This window comes from Embiotoca jacksoni, unplaced genomic scaffold (assembly GCF_022577435.1).
Source record: "Embiotoca jacksoni isolate LCO1_2020_lvr unplaced genomic scaffold, fEmbJac1.0.p SCAF_26, whole genome shotgun sequence".
NCBI classification, from domain to species: domain Eukaryota; kingdom Metazoa; phylum Chordata; class Actinopteri; family Embiotocidae; genus Embiotoca; species Embiotoca jacksoni.
This window is the reverse complement of record NW_027185377.1, coordinates 6,511,287-6,531,446: the sequence shown is the minus strand read 5'-3', so window position 1 is coordinate 6,531,446 and position 20,160 is coordinate 6,511,287. Positions and strand designations below refer to the sequence as shown.

Here is a 20,160-nt window from a genome sequence, read left to right as displayed (position 1 = left end):
TGCCTTTAACTGCATTTAATTTCCTCTGACAAGAATAAAGCCGGCTCTCCACCTCCTGAATTGCATTATACCTGCGGGGGGCCGTGAAGGAGCCTTTTAGAAGAGAGTGAGGTGTCTTCAGCTCATCATGTATCTGCCATTGTTTCTGCCCTAAGCGTCTCCTCTTTCTCTTGGCCCGCGTGTGATTTCCTCGTCTCCTTCCCCTTTCGCAAGCACCGATCGATTCCCCTCGTCTGTATCTGTCTCTCTAAGTGAACCGTGTGTGTGTGTGTGTGTGTGTGTGTGTGTGTGTGTGTGTGTGTGTGTGTGTGTGTGTGTGCGTGTGCGCGTGCACCTACATGAAGGGCTCGGTCTCGTGGACATCCAAGGCAGCTCCGCGTATCCTGCCCTCCTTCAGTGCCTGGGCCAGAGCTTTCTCATCCACCAGGCCTCCCCGCGCGGTGTTGACCAGGAACGCACCCTGACGCATCTGCGTTGCGCAAGACACACAAATTCAAATCAGTCGACGCAGAAAAGCAGAGGCGTCTCCGGCTGTCCGCCGACTAAACATCAGACCTGGTTTTTTTTTTTGTTTTTGTTTCGTTTTTGCGTGTCTGTCAGCCAGGCAGTCAAATTAATCTGTCCGATCGAGAGCAGATGATGAAGCCGGATCGGACGTCTGCATCTGAGGGTCTTTAAACATATTACACGGGACAGAAATTGAGAAGAGGAAGAAAAAAAATAAAAGAAGAAAAAAAAAACCAAGAAAACGGTGACATCTTTGTTGCGCCTGACACCTGAGAGATCTAGTAGACACAAAGCACCTGGGGAAAACAGTGTCAGATGTGGGATAGAGAACAGTCTTTATCCACATCCCGGAGCTGAAATGAAGGATGAGCCGAGAGATGAGGCAGCGCCACCGCCGCCCCTCGCTGCTTGCGGAAGAAAAAAAAAAAAAAAAAAAAAAAAAAAAAACAGGCACAACAAAAAGTGGAAGAGGGAGGAAGGGGAAAAAAAAAAAAAAAAAAATCAAATGAATATGCTGAGAAGAAAGTAATCCCTTAATCTTGACAAAAGCTGAAATCCAGGGGCATGAAAAGCCTTTACACTGGCAGGCAGTCTTTTATTAGGCCTCGGTGGTTCTTGACACGCACAAAAATACACACACACGCGCACACGCACACGCGCACACGCACGCACACACACACACACACACATTTCCACTTTAGAAGCTAAGAGCCACTGCCAAAATTTTGGGTGAGGAAAGAGAGAAAAGTGCTCTTTCATTGCAGCACTTAAGAGGCAAGCTGAGAATCTTAGGCTGTGGAAAAGACAGAGACTTAACTAGGTTAGGCTATTACCCTACGCCCACTCCTCTTTATCTCCTCGCGTACTGCAACGCACTCCATCTCGAAAAGAAGGCGACGAAAAAAGAGAAACAGCGAGCGGCAACGGGTGGGGGTGGGGGTGGGGAGGGGAGGGGGGGGGGGGGGTGACGACGTTGACAGGAGGGGAGACGAGTCCTCAGCCGTGTGCAGCAGTTCCCCGGCTTCCCTGCAGGTGTCACCCCAGGCGGCGCCTCGGAGTGCGGTTATTGACTCGCAGAGGCAGCAGTCCCCCCACCACCACCACCACCACCCCCCCCCCCCCCCCCCGCTGTGCTCTCAGCTCTCAGCCCCCCCCCCCCCTCCCGCTGTGCAGCCTAGTCGATATATTTGCTGTAGCCGTGGGCTGGCGCTAATTGCATTTGACAGAGCAAAGGAATGAATTTGTGTCCAGCTTTGGTGGAGCTTAAGATAAAGAGCAGGGAATGTGCAGGCAGGAAGGGTGCTGCGGTTTCCAGCTTTGTTTTTTTGTTTTTTTTTTACTGCTCTCTCTCTCTCTCTCTCTCTCTCTCTCTCTCTCCACCAACTGTAATGCTCTTTAGGAGAGCCTCCAGGCTGACAGAGTAATAATACACCAGCAGCTCTGCTTGTCTACCTGCTAGATAGCACCGCATTAAGCCCAGGTCAGGTCACAGCTGTTCAACGGGGTGTTCGGCTCTGTCTGGGTGACATAGACTCCCTGTGTGTGTGTGTGTGTGTGCGCGCGTCAGCAACGTACCTGTTTGATGGTGAAGTCGTTGATGAGGTGGTGGTTGTGCTCGTTCAGGTTGCAGTGCAGGGAGACGCAGTCGCTCTGGTAGAGCAGGTCCTGCAGGGTGTAGACGCGCTGGACGCCCAGCGAGCGCTCCAGGCCGTCCTGCAGGTACGGGTCGTAGAAGATGACGTTGAAGCCGAAAACTTTGGCCCGCACAGCGACCGCCTGGCCCGAACGACCTGAGGACGGACACGCGCGCACACACACACACACACACACACGCGCACGCACAGTCAGAGGTTTGTAGTGTTCGTTAATGTGCACAGTCAAACGCAGGAGCTGAGAGCAGAGACATTTATATACTGTACATGTTATCTGGTTGATGCCGTTATGTAGAGCAAAGATTCTCAACCTCTGGGAGCAGAAAGTGCTTTTATTCCTGAATTGAGTCAAAATATTTCTTGCCAAGGTTAAGCGCACTGAATGTTCCTCGCTGTTGAACACAGCCGACTGAAACATTCACAGACTGCATAACGCAAAGTGTGAAATGAAAAATAAATAAAAAGTTAAACATCAACAAAAAAAACACAAAAAAAAAATCTGGAGACTGCAGGTGAAAAACAGCTTTTTACACGTTCAGAACCGTATTTATTATTAACACTGGAACTTGAATTATATATTTATTTTAGTGTTTAAAAGGGTCAACGTTACATTCACACCAGTTCTGGATTTATCCGTTAATATTGTCTGCTTTTGTCAAAAGTTTGAAGACTGCCAAGACAGTCGCAGACAAATCTTTGGTAACCCTTGATCCACAATAGGGATTTTGAAAATACATATATAAATATATATATTCATAATATTTTTTTACTAAATTTACAAGAAAAATGAAGGCTCATAAACAGGGAAATTAAAAAAAAAAAAAAAAAAAAACGTGACGACGTCCCAAAATGTGGAATTTAACATCATTTAACAAAAACTTTGATTCCCTGGAAAAAAAAAAAAAAAAAGTTTATTTGTTCCTAGAACACAGTCCAACCAATAAATTGAACCAAATCAATCAGCTTTTCTCAAAGTTTATCCACTTGAACGATCGCCCCGCTCCGGAATCCTGCTTTTAACATAAATCGCCTCACGTTGAGGACGCGAAGAGGCCGTTGTGAAGTATTTAAGAAATAAAGGATTGATGAGGGGTAAGCGACGGAGTCAGGACGGAGAAATCGTTCGCCAGGATGAGAACACTTGTGAGGTAACTCGTCTGCAGCCGAGGTTGCGAGACGGTGAATCAGACTGTGTGGTACGCAGCAGAAGCGTCTCCCCGTTGTCTCTCTCAGCCATTTGTTGTGTGGGATGTGAGTCTCCACTCGGCTGGCTGGAGCTTCTCGTTCCTGCTCTGCAGCAGCAGCAGCAGCAGCAGCAGCAGCCGAGAGAGAGTAATGGAGAGTTGGATGTTGTTGCTGGTGAAAAGGATCGATAAGGTCCTTTACACTCTCAAGGTCCTCTCTTCGTGATGGAGCGCTGCGTCCCCGCTCTTCGGCTCCGCAGCCGACGAGAATCATCCCTCCTCTTTTTCTCTTTCGGCGTCAGCCAATAAGAGACGGCAGGATGGAGACAGCTGTGTAAGCAATCGCTCAGACTATTTTCGTTTTTTTTCTTGTTTTTTTTTTTTTTTATGGTGATACCGACGTCGTAACTAAACGCTCTCTTCATCAGCGATTCATTTGTCCCGTTACTGTCTGATTGCGGTAAAAAAAAAAAAAAAAAAAAAAACCCGATCAATCCGAAGTTTGATCTCCTTCCCCTGAACCAGTCTCGCGTACTTCTGCTTCACTCGCTTTATTCCCTAATTTCCCCGCGCAGCCCGTCTCGACCCCGCGCGGACGACGGGCACGAACTTGTTGCGTTCGGCTGCCGGTTGTAAGTGCAGGTTGAGAGAGCAGTACCGGCGGCGGCGGCGGCGGCGGAATGAGTTTTTCCCAGTCACTTTTAGCACACCGGGTCGTCTTGCCGCTGCGGTGCAATCTGATTTACCGAGGCTTCTGGGGGAGGGGGGGCAGGCGTCGAAATTGGGATCACTGCTTCTTCTGCAACGATTTTCTGCCCGTGTGATTGTTGGGAAAATTGGTGAAAAGTAGTGGGTTTAGAGAGAAACTGCGTCTCTCTGATCTTGTGGGGGACTCACAATGAGATCTGTTTACGGTTCGTGTTTCGGCATCTAAAAATACCTCTCGATTTTGTTGCACTGCAGTTGCACTAGAAACTGCTGGGGGAACGAGTGCTTTCGCGTGGATTTCCTTCTCTGTTAACATGAAGGTACCCCAGAATCACAGCTTCTGTCCTGTCTGTATTTCTAAGCCTTCTCCCCTCCCTTCCCACGACAATCAGTGCCACTAAGAAAGAAAACCAGGTGGTCAGCCACCCAAATCAACCTCCGGCACCTTCGCTGTCGGGGGTCTCTGCGGCAGACTTTTAACTTTGCATTGCTCATTTATCCACAGACGAACGGCGAGGACGGCACCCCCGCAGTACGACGTGGGGTTGAGCACGTTGCAGTTCTGACTTTTGCTCGGAACAACTGCATTTTAGGGATGGGCCCTGATTTAAAAATATTCAAATTGTCGTTATAATATAAAAAAAAAAAACTAGCGTTCTTCCTTAATTTTCCCTGTTTTTACAACCCCTGGTTGTAATGCGTTACTCCCGTCAGAAGGGGGCGGTAATAGGTCTAAAGCCTGTCTGTCAACCAACTATTAAAAAACATAAGTAGAAGAAGAATCGTGGATTTTGAATCAAATAGTTCAGAGCGATTTTCAAATTAGAAATTTAGATTAAAATGCTCAACCCTATTACAAGTCAGCAACCCATAACTACTTATATATTTTATGTGTCATAAAGGGTGCAAAAAAAAACCACATAAATGCGACAATATGGGACCTTCAACAGTCCATTCAGTGTTAATGTATATAGCAGGCTGTCAGATTTTGTGACCGTCTACTACTAGAGCCTTCTGCATCTGGAAACAACACTGATGACACTGAACTCAATCATTCCACCGAGCTGAGAGGAACCGCTGATAATTATCGGAGGATTTGTCACTACGAGCGACTCCGCTCACAGACGCATTTTCATTTGCTCTATCGTTAATATGAAAATATTGATCGTAGGTGGCTCGTGGATGAGCATATTCCCAAAATCCCAAATCAAATTGACCAGATCAGGTAAAGGGGTTGACAACAATACTGTTGATGTCAGTTACTTTTTTACTCATCTGGGAAAAACAACTCGACCGATACGTTCAAAATAAGAAATAACAAATCGATTCAGCACCGTGGAAAAACTGATTCTGAAGAGTGGAGAGGATCAAAAGGTTTGGCACGGCCGGTACTTGAAGTGCTCCCGAGTCTATTGTGGCCCCGGAGCCAGAGTTTTTTTTTTTTTTCTTTTTTCCCCAGAGTTGTGCAGCTGGCCGTGTGTGCAGAGTCCTACAAACAAACACCAGGAGGCCAGAGCTCTCCCCAACCTCCCACTGACAATGGACATTGTTTTGGAGATGGCTCAAGCAGGAGGAGGCTGGAGGTGGGAGGAATGGGTGAGAAAGAGAGAGATTCGGGGGGACATTTTCCCTGCCAGGACCTGCTGTTCAGGCACATTAAGTCTAGGCATCTGTCTGGGACCTGTAAGGGTGTGTGTGTGTGTGTGTGTGTGTGTGTGTGTGTGTGTGTGTGTGTGTGTGTGTGCAGGGAGTGTATGTGGACACAGAGATAAGGTGGCTTGTGAGAAAACAGAGCATCTGTCAGCCCAGTGATGTTGAGACAGGGCAGAATGACGCACGCACACGCGCACACACACACACACACACACACACGCACACGCACACACACACACACACACACACACACACACACACACACACACACTCGGCAGTGAAACAGGTGCACAGAGGGGAAACACAATGTGAGAGACACAGATACACACACACAGAGGCAGAATCACAGTCTGCCATGAGGCCTGATTATGGCAGGCCAAGATGTCGGGGGACCACAGTGACAGAGAAGAAGAGTGGAAAACAGAACAAGAGAGAATAATAGAGATATAATGGTGAGCATTAGAGCGGTGGGATGAGAGAACAGTGTGGCAGAGAAAGGAAGTCGGCCCGGAGGGAGGCGAAACAGGCAACCTTGAGATAATCTGAGGGACGGGCGGAGGAAGAAAAATAACCTTATCAGAGCAGGGAAACAGAAGGCACGCTGAGCGGTGAGAGGATATGAAAACACTAGAGGGGAAGGCAGCGAATGAAAAAAAAAAACACGATGAAAGTCAGAGGGAAGGGGAAGAAACTGGAAGCAGAAATGGAAAAACAGACGGGAGTAAATAACCGAATAAGTGATATTCACCAAAACCGATGAGGCCCAGGGTTTCGCCGCGGATGCGCGCGGCGCCGGACGCCACCTCCCGGATCTGCTCCACGCTCTGGACCCGCGTGCCTTCCCGGAGAGCCTGGTAGAGCCAGGTGTTCCGCCGGTAGAGGTTGAGGATGTGGCACAGGGTGGAGTCCGCCGTCTCCTCCACGGCTGCCGAGGGAATGTTGCACACAGCGATGCCTGAAGAAAAAGCACACGGAGAGCAAAACGGTTTCAATTTAAATGTAAAAAAAAAAATCACTGCGCAACATGGTCCCAGAACACTTTACAATCACAACAACACCAACAGCGAGGAAACGGGAAGAGGAGAAGAAAAAAAAAAATGCATTTAAAACATCAATGCATAAAATAAAGCGGCGACTCGGATCTGAGAACGTCTGACAGCGAGATGATAAGATTTATCGCATAATTAATTCAGTTCGTGGCTAAAAAAAAAAAGTCAATATTATAATTCCTTTAATTGAATTTTAAACTCCTGATGACTTCACTGAATATAAACAGCATCATCAGTTTATAGACATCCAGTAAAGGGAGATATGAGTAAACTCAGGCCAACGAGAGAATCAACTGCCTGCCAGGCCCCAAAAACTACATCCTGTCTCATGTAAAATCCTCAAATCGATGCTGAAGGCCAGAGGAGAGAAAAAGAAAAAGGTTTAAACGCAAATGAAACCAAAAGTTTAAGACCTCGTTTAGGCAACATCACATCGTCATAACGGGCATCCTCTAAAAGTTAAAACAATACCGACGTAGATATGTAAAACACCGAAAGTTTGAGACTCTTTCTGTTAAGATCTCACGCAGCAGAATGTTGATCATTCTGTTGCCTTCAGGCGATTTAAACCTCCGACCTCGTTGTGTTACCTTGCCTTTCCTCCAACAACACTCGTTTTTTTTTTGGTTTTTTTTCCTCTCTCTCTCTCTCTCTCTCTCTCCACTCTAACACTTAAGCACTCCTGCCTGCCCTCGCTCTCCTCTAATGTCCTCATCCCACTCTGTATCTCGGAGTAACAGCACAGCCGTCTCTGGACAGCAAAAAATAGCCGGAGCCCGCTCAATCAATGGCCCCTTTTCTTCTCCCCGAGAACAGCCGTCATATCAGCGCCGGCTTCTCCGGGCACGATAGCTTTTGACTCCTGCGTTCGCGAGGCAAGAGCGCGCCTTCCGTGAGTGGGTGGCAGTTAGACACAGTATCTCGTATTGGCAGGGAAATGGCAGCTTTGTCAACTGCGAGAGCTGTTTGAGCCACCAGCCTGCTGATATAAGCCCGGGCGGCGGTTCAGAGAGAAAACTGAACTCTCCTCCTCCTCTGTCTTTCGCTCTTTCCGTCTCTTTGAACGTTCTGGCTCGCGGCGGCGCGTCACGCCGAATCCAGCCGCCGACGTCACCCCGCGCGGCGAAAACGAGGAAGCGGCTGAACACGCGGCGTCCGAGGCGGCTCCACTTCAGGTTCACCTAAATCTGAACGGACGCGCCCGAGGCATCGTTAGGGCCGGTCACAATTATTACATAATTGCCTGATTGGCAATGATTTTGAGCGTAAATGTCATTCATTTGCATAATTGTGAGAATGGTTTCCATTCACGTCTGTAAAAAACAGCTGGATGAAACTAACGGAAACGTTTCATGTCGTTTTTTTTTTTTTTTTTCACCGTTTGAAGTTTAACTGGCGCTTTTTTTTTTTTTTTTTTTTTTTAATGACCTACTCTGTTGTTCCAAATATCCCCAAAACTTTAGGATGTGAAATGTAGTGTGGCAAAAAAAAATAAATAAATAAATAAAATACCGGGAGGTATTTTGCAGTATGCAGGCGAGCGCGCATCTCCGGATGTTCTGACCCACAATCGCCCGCAGCGGAAGATACGTCGACCGACCGAGGAAGCCGAGGTGGCGCTGCCGGTCCTCCGTCGCAGTTATTTGTTTGACGATTTATCGCCACCTGAAATTTCACGACCGCGTCGACGTTAACACCTCTCCCTCATCGCAGCCACTAACGCGAGCAAAATCTCTTAACGGTGTACGAGGCCATAAAACAAGACACGTGGCGAAGGTCCAAAGGAAATACACAACATGCAGCACCTGGCAAAATACAGATATTATCCTTCTGTCCCGTTTCTACTCGTCTCCTGCGATACTTGCAGCAGTGACGCCGTGTATCGCACAGGTTACATTCGACGGTTTATTAGTGACTGTTTGTTTGGAGAGTTCGTACCCAGCTCTCCTGCGGCCTTGATGTCGATGTTGTCGTAGCCGCTGCCGATGCGGATGATGATGCGTAGAGCTTTGAACTTTTCCAGGTCCTCTCTGGTCAGGGTGATGGTGTGGTACATCATGGCTCCCACTGCCTCATTCAGCACCTGCAGACAAACACGTTCACACGATCTGAAGTGACGACGACAAGTGCTTCGCCTCAATAATCTGTCCCCCTTCGGTTGAATCCCTTTGCCGTTCGTTCATTCATTACGGGCCGTGCAACAAAATGGCTATCAGTCCATTTGAGTTCATGGGAAAACCCCATGACAATCACAAGATCGCATTCCTGAAAATCACATGTCTCGCACGACTCTTAAGACAACGTTTATGAGTTCGCGGCGAGAGGAAGTACCGACGTCGCGTGTTTCGCCGGCAGCAGTCGACGCGTTGTCCGTTTACAGACCTGCGAGCGGAAACAAGCCAGTGCATTGTCCCGTTCTGCGCGGTCATCACAATTACACTCGGACCCCGAGGGTGTTTATGGACAAAGGATCGGGGAAATTGACTGGACAGAGAGGTCGAGACGCCCACTGGGGCGCAGGGAAAATCTCAAGATGCGGTAGCGTGTAGCGGCTGAAAGGAATACAGCGCCGTACTCTGAATACTTCTGGAACTATTTACGCCTGCAATTAACATAATCTTTACTGACACACGTGACAAGAAGGCAAAACACAGTTTGAGACCGATCCAAACCGAAATGACAAAACACCCACGCATTTGTGATTTTATGATCGTGAACTGTATTTTTGTTTCTATACACGTTAAAAGTGTTTTACAATTGTGTAGCTTTTACACGCAGCGTCGACTGCATGGCCGTCAACACTCCTAGACGAGGGATCTCCTTCTACGTTCCACATCCTTTTTCTTTTTTTTTTTTTACCCTAAAAACATGTTTTTGTGAGATATTTCGTCCGCGCTATCGTACGGCGTACAGATCTAAAAGCCTGGGCCAGACCTCTGCTTTTAAGATGTATTTGGGATTCAACGTGGCAAACTGAAAACGGAAAGCTCCTTCTCCAAAACAGAATCTGTCATTTCCGCATCGTCTCGAAACGACACACCGATTTGTTTTAATTGGAGCTGCTGCCCGACTGATCCAATCCGCTGTGGAAAGAAATGGACGTGGAATAAACTGATTCATTCACCTTAAGAAAGGGTAACGTCCCCGCCACACTGCGGGACTAACAAGTCGTGCAGTGCGGTGTAAGAAACCGCGCGGCGACACCGTTCAGTTTGACTCAAATACCTTTTTCCTCTTAATAGGGAATTAACTTTCCTTCCGTCGCTTAAATCTTTGTTGTTTCCTCTTTTTAACAAACAAGCAAATACAAAACAAAGTCCCGTCACCTCAGGAGGGCCGTCACTGTAAAACACGGCTCCTCTGCCTATTAACACGGACAAGGTGACCCGGCCCGTGATTCAGCGTGATGTGGATCTAAACTATTCCCCCCCCCTCCTTCAGTATCAGCCACCGCCCCTGTCAGCGCCCAAATAACAGCTCCACATTCACCTCCAGCCAAACTGCATTAGCTTTCCCGTGATTAGTAGATTAGCTGCGAATTTCCATACTGCTTTTATTAGAGCCGCGTCCCGGCCGGGCCTCCCAGATACGAGTTCAAGGTTAAAAGCGCTCCTCGCGCACGCACACGCACACACACACACACACACACACACACACACACACACACACACACACACACACACACACACACACACACACGCGCGCGCGCGGGAGATTTTCTCCTTCCGGGCCGAGCCCGAAGGCCTCGTGTTGTTTTTGAGCTGCGGAAAGATGAAGTTTGAGCGGTGAACGCAGTTTGTTCTAACGGAAACTCTGACCGAAACCATCTCCTCCCTCTCCGCTGTAAAACCAAATCCTCGCTGCCTTCCAGGATCTATCGTTTGTCACGACGCCCGGGACTTCCCTGACGAGGCGAGCGCGGCGGCAGAATGAGTGTTTCTTTAAGCGGGTCGCGGCGAAAGCGCGGCACCTGTCAAATCGACCTCAGCGGCAGCCTGAAGCAGAGGTTTGAGGAAAAGGGAGAAGACCGTTCAAAAGAAAGAAAAGTAAGCGTAAATAAAAGCAAAGTAAAAGTGAATATGCGGACTTAAAAGAATACAAATGTTCGGATATATGTCGATTTGCTTTGTGACGCAGACATTCACGCTGCTCTCACCGCCACAGCGACGAATACTGAAGCGAGCGAGCCTGCAGGCTCAAGCTCAGAAACAGGCGGAAACCGTCGGCCTCGCTCCGTCCAGAATTCACCTTTCAACGCCTTAAGAATTCTGTAATTAACGTCGTGTCCATGTTTGTTGAATTTATTGAGAAAGCAAAAGTTGAAATCGATATGTTGAGTTTTTCAGAGGAGCAGGTGCCGCAGTCATTTTGTTGAAAAAAAAAACCAAAAACGATGCGGCGTATTTTTTCATGAAAATAAATCGTACATTATTTGACAACTTTTAGTTAAAGTAGCAGTTTGTAATGTGTTTGCCGGTTCCGACTTTTCAAATGTGAGGATTTGCTCTTGTCCGTTTTATAACTCTGCTGTTTTGGATTATCGGTCGGATAAGATCAGCAAATTTAAAAGATTTTTTACTCCATTTTAGAGCTAAAACATTTAACTGAACAAAAAAAAAAAAAAACAAAACACCGACACGTCACACGAGCGCGCGTGCGCTTACATCGACGGTCGTTAGCTGCGGCGCCGAGCTCAGCGCCGCCATCGGGTCAGGCGGCGCACGAGGTAATAGACCAATGTTGAATCTGTGCCACGTGGGCCGTCATCCAACTTTTTTACAAGCCACGTGTGAGTGCGACGTGCGGCAGCTGTGACGAAGACAAGGGATCATTGACCTTGGATGATGATGATGATGTCGCGGCGCAGGTGCCGCACGCGGGATTCGGCCTCCCTGAAGCGGCGCCGTAACTCGATCGCGATCGGTATTCGCCTGCGGCGTCTTATCATGTCCCCCGTCGCCCGAGGAATAAGGGCTTACCGGACGGAAGGCCCGGCGGAACCTCAGGGCCGTTTCCATTTTCCGCCCTCGGCCAGTCTTCGCCGTAAGTTTCTGCGCTGCCCGGTTTTGTGTGAGGAGGGAGTGTGGCGGCCGGTGACAACGTCATCCTGAAACTCCCGGAGTTTATCGGCGACGCATCTCCGCCCGCGTCCGCGCCGCGGAAAGAAGAGATTGGACGTTTTCAATCTATACCGCCCCTCTGGGTATCTAGACTGCAAGTTATTACTGCGAACTGCTGAATATGCTGGCGAGGTGCACATTACAATCATGTTTTCCCTGATAAGGCCGTGTTAAAACAAACAAAAAGCTCCCGCTCCTCCCTTCTCCTCAACCGCCCAAGGTCTTTGATTGAATTGATCTCTATGCAAATGCTTCTTTTTTAATATGTCCCATTTTCATAAAAACAGCGAGAGGAAAGACGTAGTGGCTCTCACTCTGTCTGCAGATGGAGAGATAGCACTTGGGTGATACCCATCTCCGTGGCCATATATTGTTTTGCAGCCGCGGCGCTGCATAAAAAGCAATAAAGAGCCTCTGCAAGCCAATGTAATTACACCGCATCCCCGCCATACAAGACTCTCTATTAGAACAATGGCACTGATATAGGCATCGCCCTCCGTGTCACAAAGTGACATTAACTCATAATGAAGCCGCTGTATTTTAACTGGCAAGTGTGCACGATGCCGATACGACGTGCTTCACGTATGGGCCCTGTGATAGAAAAAGAAAGAGTGAGTGGCAGCTTCCGTCTCTCCATCAACTCTCAGCTGCTCTGATGTGGAGTCGGGGTGGGAGGTGGGAGGTGGGGGAGCGAAGCGCTCCGTGTGTGAGCGAGTACTCGTGTGTGTGTGTGTGTGTGTGTTTTTTTTCTTGTTTTTTTTCTACCTTCTCGTGAATCTCCTGCGTGGACTGGGCATCGCAGAAGGCAACGGTTGCTAAGTCTTTCAGGATGGGCATCTCCACGGTGCAATCACGCCCGTCCAGCAGCGCCACCAGGGGGCGCGGATGCATCGGCCCGTTCATGATTTGGGGCCGAATACCTGGGGGGGGGGGGGGTGGATGGAGAAAAAGAGGGAAGATTATTCAGGGCCAAACAGGATATTTTGTTTCGATGCGATTTGCACAACAAAACCTCGTCAGTTCACGCGCGAGTGATTTCGGGAAGGACGCGCCGCGGCTGTGTTTGTGAAGTGTAATTTTTCTGCTGTATTGAAGATCTATGTTTAAAGGGATCGTGGAGGACACGGTGAAGAATGTGAGAGACGCGTGTAAACAGTATTAAGAAAGATTATACTAATAAAAATACATAATGCAAACAGAAATAGTGCAACTGCAAAACCTCGTACTTTGCAGAACTTGGAAAAAATTCTCCTCGAGTATTCAAAAAAGTTTCTCTCTCCTGCCAGCTGCATTCAATTCATCACTCTTTTCTCGAAAAATAAAAGACGCGGATGATAATTACCTACTGTGTGTGTGCGTGTGTGTGTGTGTGTGTGTGTGTGTGTGTGTGTGTGTGTGTGTGTGTGTGTGCGCGCGCGCATGTGCACACGAGCTGATTAGAATATAGCGGGAAGCGAGGATTCTCCGAACTAACAAGCGTTGCTCAATAAATCAATGCACCTACTCAAGACTGGATTAGACCACAGCCTCACTTACAGGAATCCTCTCGGTTTTACGACTCCCAGACACACACACTCTCACACACACACACACACACACACACACACACACACACACACACACACACACACACACACACACACACACACACACACACACACACATACATGAATGCAAGTAGATAAGAATAAACTTTGTACTGCATGCAGGAGCACACCCAAATGCATGTATGCACTCCATCATAAGAGGAGGGACATATTCCCTCGTGTGTCCATATGATAACCGCACAGCGAGTATGGTTGTCCTCATTACTCAGTTCAAAGGCGAGGATCCTTCATTTGCGTCCGCGAGAGTGGAACCAGCAGCTGGGGAACAGACGGGTGGAGGGGGGGGACACTGCGTGCTACACCTTTAGAAATGAGCTTCTCTGCCGCCCTGCCTCAAAAGAGCAACGTGTCACTGAAACGGGGGAGCGTGAGAGAAAACGCGACGAGCCCCGAACGAACCCGCAGCCAGCTCGCATCTGCGCCGCAGCGCGCTCGACGGAGCGCGAGTCGCAACTCTGGTTCCGTCTCCGCTCGACTCCCTCTCCTTCCCTCTCGCCACTTTTCTCACTTAAAGCGAAGAAAGTCGAGGAGAGCCGAGCGGCCTCCCCGGTGGGCCGACCTTCTAACACATCCCCACTGAAGACGGCGTGTCGCGCCGAGAAGACAGACAATTACCAGCCCTGCTTTCATACAACGTTAACAAGTGAGGGGCATCAATATTCATGCTGCTTCCCGGGCGGCGGCGCGGCTCCGGGGCCGGCCTCGTGGACGGACGGACGGACGGACGGACCCGAGGAAGAAAAGCAGCTGTTCCCCCTGCTTAGTGCCTTGCGCCCTAACACCGCTCGGGTCAAGCTCTTTTCTCACAGTCGGCAGCCCTGGGTCCGTCCACGCTGACGAAAACAGGCCAAAAGTCAGGCCGGAGGAGCCCCCGCGGCAGACAGCTCCCCCCCGTGGACGCTGCCGTGTGATTTCGTGACATCACCTTTTCTTATCGTGTGTTTTGCGACTCTCCTTCGGCTTGCTGCAGCGAGATCTGTATCTGGACGCGTACGTGTGACCTCAATCGGCGCACGCGTGCATGTGTGTGTACATCTTTGTGCGCTTAAAGTGATCCCGAAGATTACGATGACGTCGTAAGGGCGGAGGAGAGGGAAAGCAGGGGAGAGGTGGAGGAGGGCTCATTAGGGACATGCTCTTTGGGATTACAGCATCAGAGGAGGCTGATTAGGCCAGATAAAGGTGAGATTAGGAGATTTAAGGCAGTGAGAGTTGCGCGTGGCCGTCGCACAGACGGGCGGGCACGGCAGGGAAAAATACAAACAGGTGGGAGGGGGAGAGGGGGGAAAAAAATAGAGAGAGGAGTGAAATTAAAATGTAAAATGAGCATGCATTAAAAAATTTTTTTTTTTTTAAAAAAACAGACTAAACACTCCTTGTTAGCCTGAAGAGCTCCCGGGAGACGTTATCAGAGAGGAGGAAGAGGATGAAAGGAGGAAGAGAGCGCATGAACGACAGCAGAGACGCAGAGAAAGCCCAGCTGACAGAAAGCGGGGCAGTCCAGTCCAGCAGTGCAGCCTCGGTAGGATCAGGAGGAGGATCGCAAGCGGAGGTGCCGTCTCCCTGTGCCTTCCGCCTGTTGTCATGGTGATCACTTAACAGGCTTTGGCTGCCAGTTTTAATGCACTTTATTTTTGGCACCGCCGGCATCTGCGCCGAGAGTTGAGGTCGGGAGGCGCAAACGCCCCGTATCCTCCTTACACTTGCGGTGCAGAGGGCGGAGAGGAGATATTTCTCTCCTGAGAGCCACCTTCCCTCCTCCTCCTCCTCCTCCTCCTCCTCCTCCTCCTCACCCACGCAAGCCCACTATCAGCCGCCGCCGTTGCTTCCTACCTACTTATCAGCACTGCCTGTTCAAGACAGGTGACGTGACGGCGGGGGGAAAAAAGGTGAGGCGTGGCAACTCGGCTGTCTGCGCCTCGCCTGCGAGCGACAGCTCGTTGAATATTAATGGCGGCATCTGGTACAGACTGGGCAGCAGCGGCCGAGAGCGTCGCACCAAACCGGCGAGAGCGTGAGCGCGCGCTCTCGTGTAATTAGGGGTCTGCGCGCACGCACTGAAATCCTCAGCTGATCAATCTGTTAACAGAAAATGAAATAAAAAAAAAAGTCTGATAACTAAGCATTAATCAAACAAAATAAAATAATAAATAAAAATCACCAGTTCCATCTCGTCAAACATGAGAATTATCTGTTTTCCTCTTTTTTCTTTTTTTATATATATAACTGTAAACTGAAAATCTTTGAGTCTTGGGGCATTTTTCAAGACATCACCAGGAGCTGTTAGTTAATTAAGCAATTAACCCATTAATTGTAAGAGTGATACAACACCTACTTATTAGCTCCATCCCCACAGTCTGTATCCACTTTATGCATGGATTTGCAAAAGGTAACACAAACACAATGCGGCGAAAGATTTTAGCGGAGCATTTTTTTGTTGTTGTTGTTGTTGTTTTCTCACCACTAGAGGGCAGACGAACACGTAAAGCCACAATGACCGATGCAGCTGTGAATAAAACGTGTCTACGTGTTGACAAACAGTCCCACATCCACTACAACCGGTAACATTCGCTTCGATTTGCGGTACTTAGTCGCCAGTTGTTCTTTCCTCATCAGCTACGGCTGACTTCCACTGCCTCCGATTGAGGCCTTTCGGGTAAAGAGTCTTCATTAGAAATTGTTTGCTCAAGACAATGTGCAAATTCAAAATAACAAGCTAAAAATTTTTTTTTTAAAAAACACCACTCAAGCAATCGGGCTGCGCAACTGATTGAAGTAACCCCGTCCATATCGCGCGAGCGATTTAATCGAAAGGTAATATCAAAAGCGTTGATTAAGGGGTTCTGTCGGAGTCGCGGAAAACAGACACGACGCTGCTAACCTCCTCCCAGCTTCACCTAACCAGCGGATACTCGCGTCCTGACGACTGTGGACGGCGGTGGGTGTGCAGCGCAAGGTGAGGGAAGCTGCGCGTGGAGCGGCAGGGGAGGAGAGCGGTTGGCGGGAATGCGTCAAACCCTCGGGCAGAAGTTAAGACAGGCTTGAACTCCATGAATCATCCGCTGGTGGGGGGGGGGGGGGGGGGGGGGGGTTCTCGGTGTCTCTCTGACCTTTCGGTCTCTTACTCTTTAAGTCTCCCTCTCGCCGACTCGTCCTCCGTTACGTTTCGCAGTGTCCTCCGCCGTGTTGCATGTTCGAAGGATCCCCCCACCCCCCCCCCCCCCGTTTGATAGCATCTCCTGACAAACTCCTCTTCTTTTTCTGCTCGTGTCTCGCCCCGTTTGCTCACACCGTGTATCCGATTCTCTTTCCTTTATCTCCATTTTCACGTAATTCCCTCCCCTCCCCTCCCCTCCCCTCCCTCCGTCCGTCCCTCCCCTCCCCTCCCTCCCCCGACCTCTGCTATCGTCCCTCGGCTGTCTTTCAGCGATCACCGCCCCTCCTTCCTCCGTCGTTCTCTCACCTCAACTGTCATTCCCTCTCTTCCTTTTTTTTTTTTCTAACCGTTTTCTTCCCCGGCGCGTCGCTCCGTCTTCCCGCGAGCCGAGGCAGGCGCGTGTTTTGTGCGCGCGTGTCCTCCCGCGTGACAGATTGATTCTCACTCTGCTGATTTTTGATGGAGAGGAGATGATGTATTCGGGCAGTGGAGAAGCAGGGGAGGCGACAGGCAACACTCCCCTTGCGGTGGGCTGACAGCATGTACATCAAACCAGTCTCGACCGGAACCACCGGGGTCTGTCAGCGGCACACCACCACCACCAACACCACCACCACCACCACCACATACACCCACACCACATACACCACCACCAATCGCACCTCCCCCACCACCACATACACCACCACCAACACCAATACCACCACCACCACCACCAACACCACCACCAACACACCTGATTCTGATAAGTGACACGTTCATAACACCCTTATCAGCACCTTCCCTCTCTGCGGTGAAACTTAACAGCCTGGGGTTTGTGCATCTAAAATAGTTTCTGATAATTATGTAGAAATACAATTTACACATTTAAATTAGCTACATACAACGAAATATCTTTGCATGTACTTCAGGTCCAAGTCGGACTATTTGAATTACTATATTCCACATTAAAGCAAATACATGTCGAAATCTAGTCATTTAAATACTGTTAAAACTGTTTTATGTGAGCTGTTTATTCAATTAAATTTATCCAAATTTTAAGCTGGATACCAAGGACGTTTTGACCTGCAAACTGCGCGTAAACAAGCTTTTTAAAAAAAAAAAAAAAATCCCTCCTGACCTGTTTGAGATCCACCTTTGCTATTAACTATTAAACAATTTCATGCCCGCGCAGCGATCGGCACATTTCTCCAAAGTAGGATTCGCTGTCACCTTCAGATGTGTTCATCTTTAATCTCTGTTTAGATGTAACTCTTCGGATGGTTACAATCTCACCGAGATGCACCGAGATCCATGGAAACAAGCTTTCAACCTCCCCCGGTGACGAGCGCTCTCTCAGCTCTCTTGTGTTTTTTTTTTTGTTTTTTTTTTAACAGCGCCGCAACACCTTGTCAGAGGCAACTCGCAGGAATGAAGCAGAGGTTTCCCGGCAGGTCGGCGGCAGCGCAGGAGCCTGAAGCAGCCGCTGGCCACCTGACAACAAAACAACCCGAGAATCTGACTCGAGCAGAGAGACGAGAGGAGGACACACACTCGACGACGAGGGCAGTGGGATGGGGTGGAGGGAGGAGGGGGGGGGAGAGAGAGGTTTGGTTAAAGGGGTCATGTCAGAAACTACAGGAGGGAGAGTGCTCTTAATTTCACTCCTCCATTAATTAATCCCCCTCATTTCCTTTCCTCTGTGTTCTCGCTTCCTCTGCTCGCTGCTAAACTGTTGCCAGGCCGCAAATGTGTGTGTGTGTGTGTGTGTGTGTGTGTGTGTGTGTGGGTGTGTGTGTGTGTGTGAGATGATTTGGGATGAGTTAATTTTCACTGAGGGAGGCAGCTGCTGTTGGGGGTTTACCTGCCAAAGGAATAAATGCACGTAACGCACGCTCACACATATACACACTCCCTGCTGGGCGTGTGTAATGATACACTCTGTCAGATGTAGAGCTGCAACTAATGACTCTCTTCACTGGTGATTAATCTCCCCAAGTTATTTTTTTCCTCCTAATTAATTAAACTGCATTGTCTATAACATGTCAAAAATAGTAACCAATCATCCCTTTGCCCGTGTAATTTGACCAATAATCCAAAAGCACTCAATTAACTACGATACGAGTTGAATTGTTGTCTACCGATTTAATTGATTCATTGAATAATTGTTCACATCCCACTGATCTTTCTGTACATGCTGCTAAATAATTATCTGCTCATGATATGACAAATGCATCTGCCTGTTTAACTGCACAGATTTACACCAGAGCAATTCAATAACTACGACCTTGAACCGCTTTCATGATAGCTACTCACTTGTAATGATACCACATGGTGATATCTAAAGGAAACTTCCCTGCTTCCTAAAAGCTCAGAAAGATTTAGCATGTGGGTTTTAAGATGATGAAACGGCCTTGAAATTATTTATTTTAATGGCATCCGCTGCTGCTTGATATTATGTTACTAGTATCTTTTTTTTCTTTTCCAAATTCCTGCGATAAAAATGTGGTGAGCTCGGTTAGCAGTCTAAAAACAGAACGTTTTTCTCAATTAGAATGCACACCAGTTATCCAAAATGAGAACTGGGTCGCAATGAAAATTATTTTGGAAATCTAGGCCTCCAGTGAAAAGGCTTAAAACCACTTGATGTAGATTACTTGAATATATAAAATCAGGATCTTTCCACTTTTTTTTTTTTTTTTTTTTTTTCTTTCTCTGTATTAATTCTAATCATTCGTGTAGACAAATATTCGTGGAACCCGAACTCGGCCCGGGCTGGAAGGCCGCGGGTCCCGAGCCAGCAACACTTAGTCAGAGTCTGGCAGCAGGACGTAGCAGAGCAGCGCACCGGGCGATGAGGCCAGAGTTTCCATTATGTGGTGAAGGGAACTGGGAGTCTCTTCCTACCCACTGGCCTCGGCTGCCGGTGTAATGTTGCCTCCAATGAGGGGGAAGAGGGACAAGAGGGGAAGAGGAAAATAGGAGATGCCGTGTGGCCACGAGGGGAGAAAAGAAAAGGGGAGAGGAGAGAAACGAAGAAAAACAGACAGAGAAGTCACTTTAGTTGTAACGGGCGGGAGACAGACAGACAGACAGACAGACAGACAGACAGACAGACAGACAGACGAGCCCTACACCATACTATCATCATCTGCTGCCACTGGTTACCTAGCAACCCCCCCCCCAGCTGCTGTTTGCAGGTGGCTCCGTCTTGACAACAAGGTTGGGTGGGGGCCGCCGCCGCCGCTGACCGCCAACAGCTACGGCCATTTACTGTGCTACACTGAGCACCACTGTGCTGAAACATGACCCACATCCCCTCCATAGTGAACACAGGCAGCCTGTCCAACAAGAGGAGGCTGTGTACGGGTGGTGGGCCACGGAGGGGATGAGTGGGGCTATAATACGGTTACGTGGCCTCCGCCTGGTTTGCACAATTTGGCCGCGGGAGATTCGCCCGTTTTCCAGTTTGACAAAGCAGCCGAAACCTTTCACCAACCTCTACATTGAGCGGCGTAAGTCGCCATTTAAGAAAAGTCATTTC

At 48.8% G+C, this 20,160-nt stretch overlaps 1 protein-coding gene across 7 annotated transcripts in view; it reads right to left on the bottom strand.

The window, feature by feature from the left end:
* ctbp2l (C-terminal binding protein 2, like) overlaps positions 1–20,160 on the bottom strand; it is a 96,141-nt gene that overhangs the window by 5,925 nt on the left and 70,056 nt on the right. For 6 of the 7 annotated variants that reach the window (XM_069160384.1, XM_069160383.1, XM_069160385.1 and 3 more), the window contains 5 exons: positions 12,639–12,793; positions 8,692–8,836; positions 6,453–6,659; positions 2,083–2,297; positions 339–469 (listed from right to left, as the gene is read on the bottom strand). In XM_069160384.1, the coding sequence (XP_069016485.1) occupies positions 339–469; positions 2,083–2,297; positions 6,453–6,659; positions 8,692–8,836; positions 12,639–12,793 (853 nt within the window). Of the gene's footprint in view, positions 1–338; positions 470–2,082; positions 2,298–6,452; positions 6,660–8,691; positions 8,837–12,638; positions 12,794–17,849; positions 19,785–20,160 lie in introns of those variants that run through there. The other variant, XM_069160388.1, reaches the window with a different exon arrangement.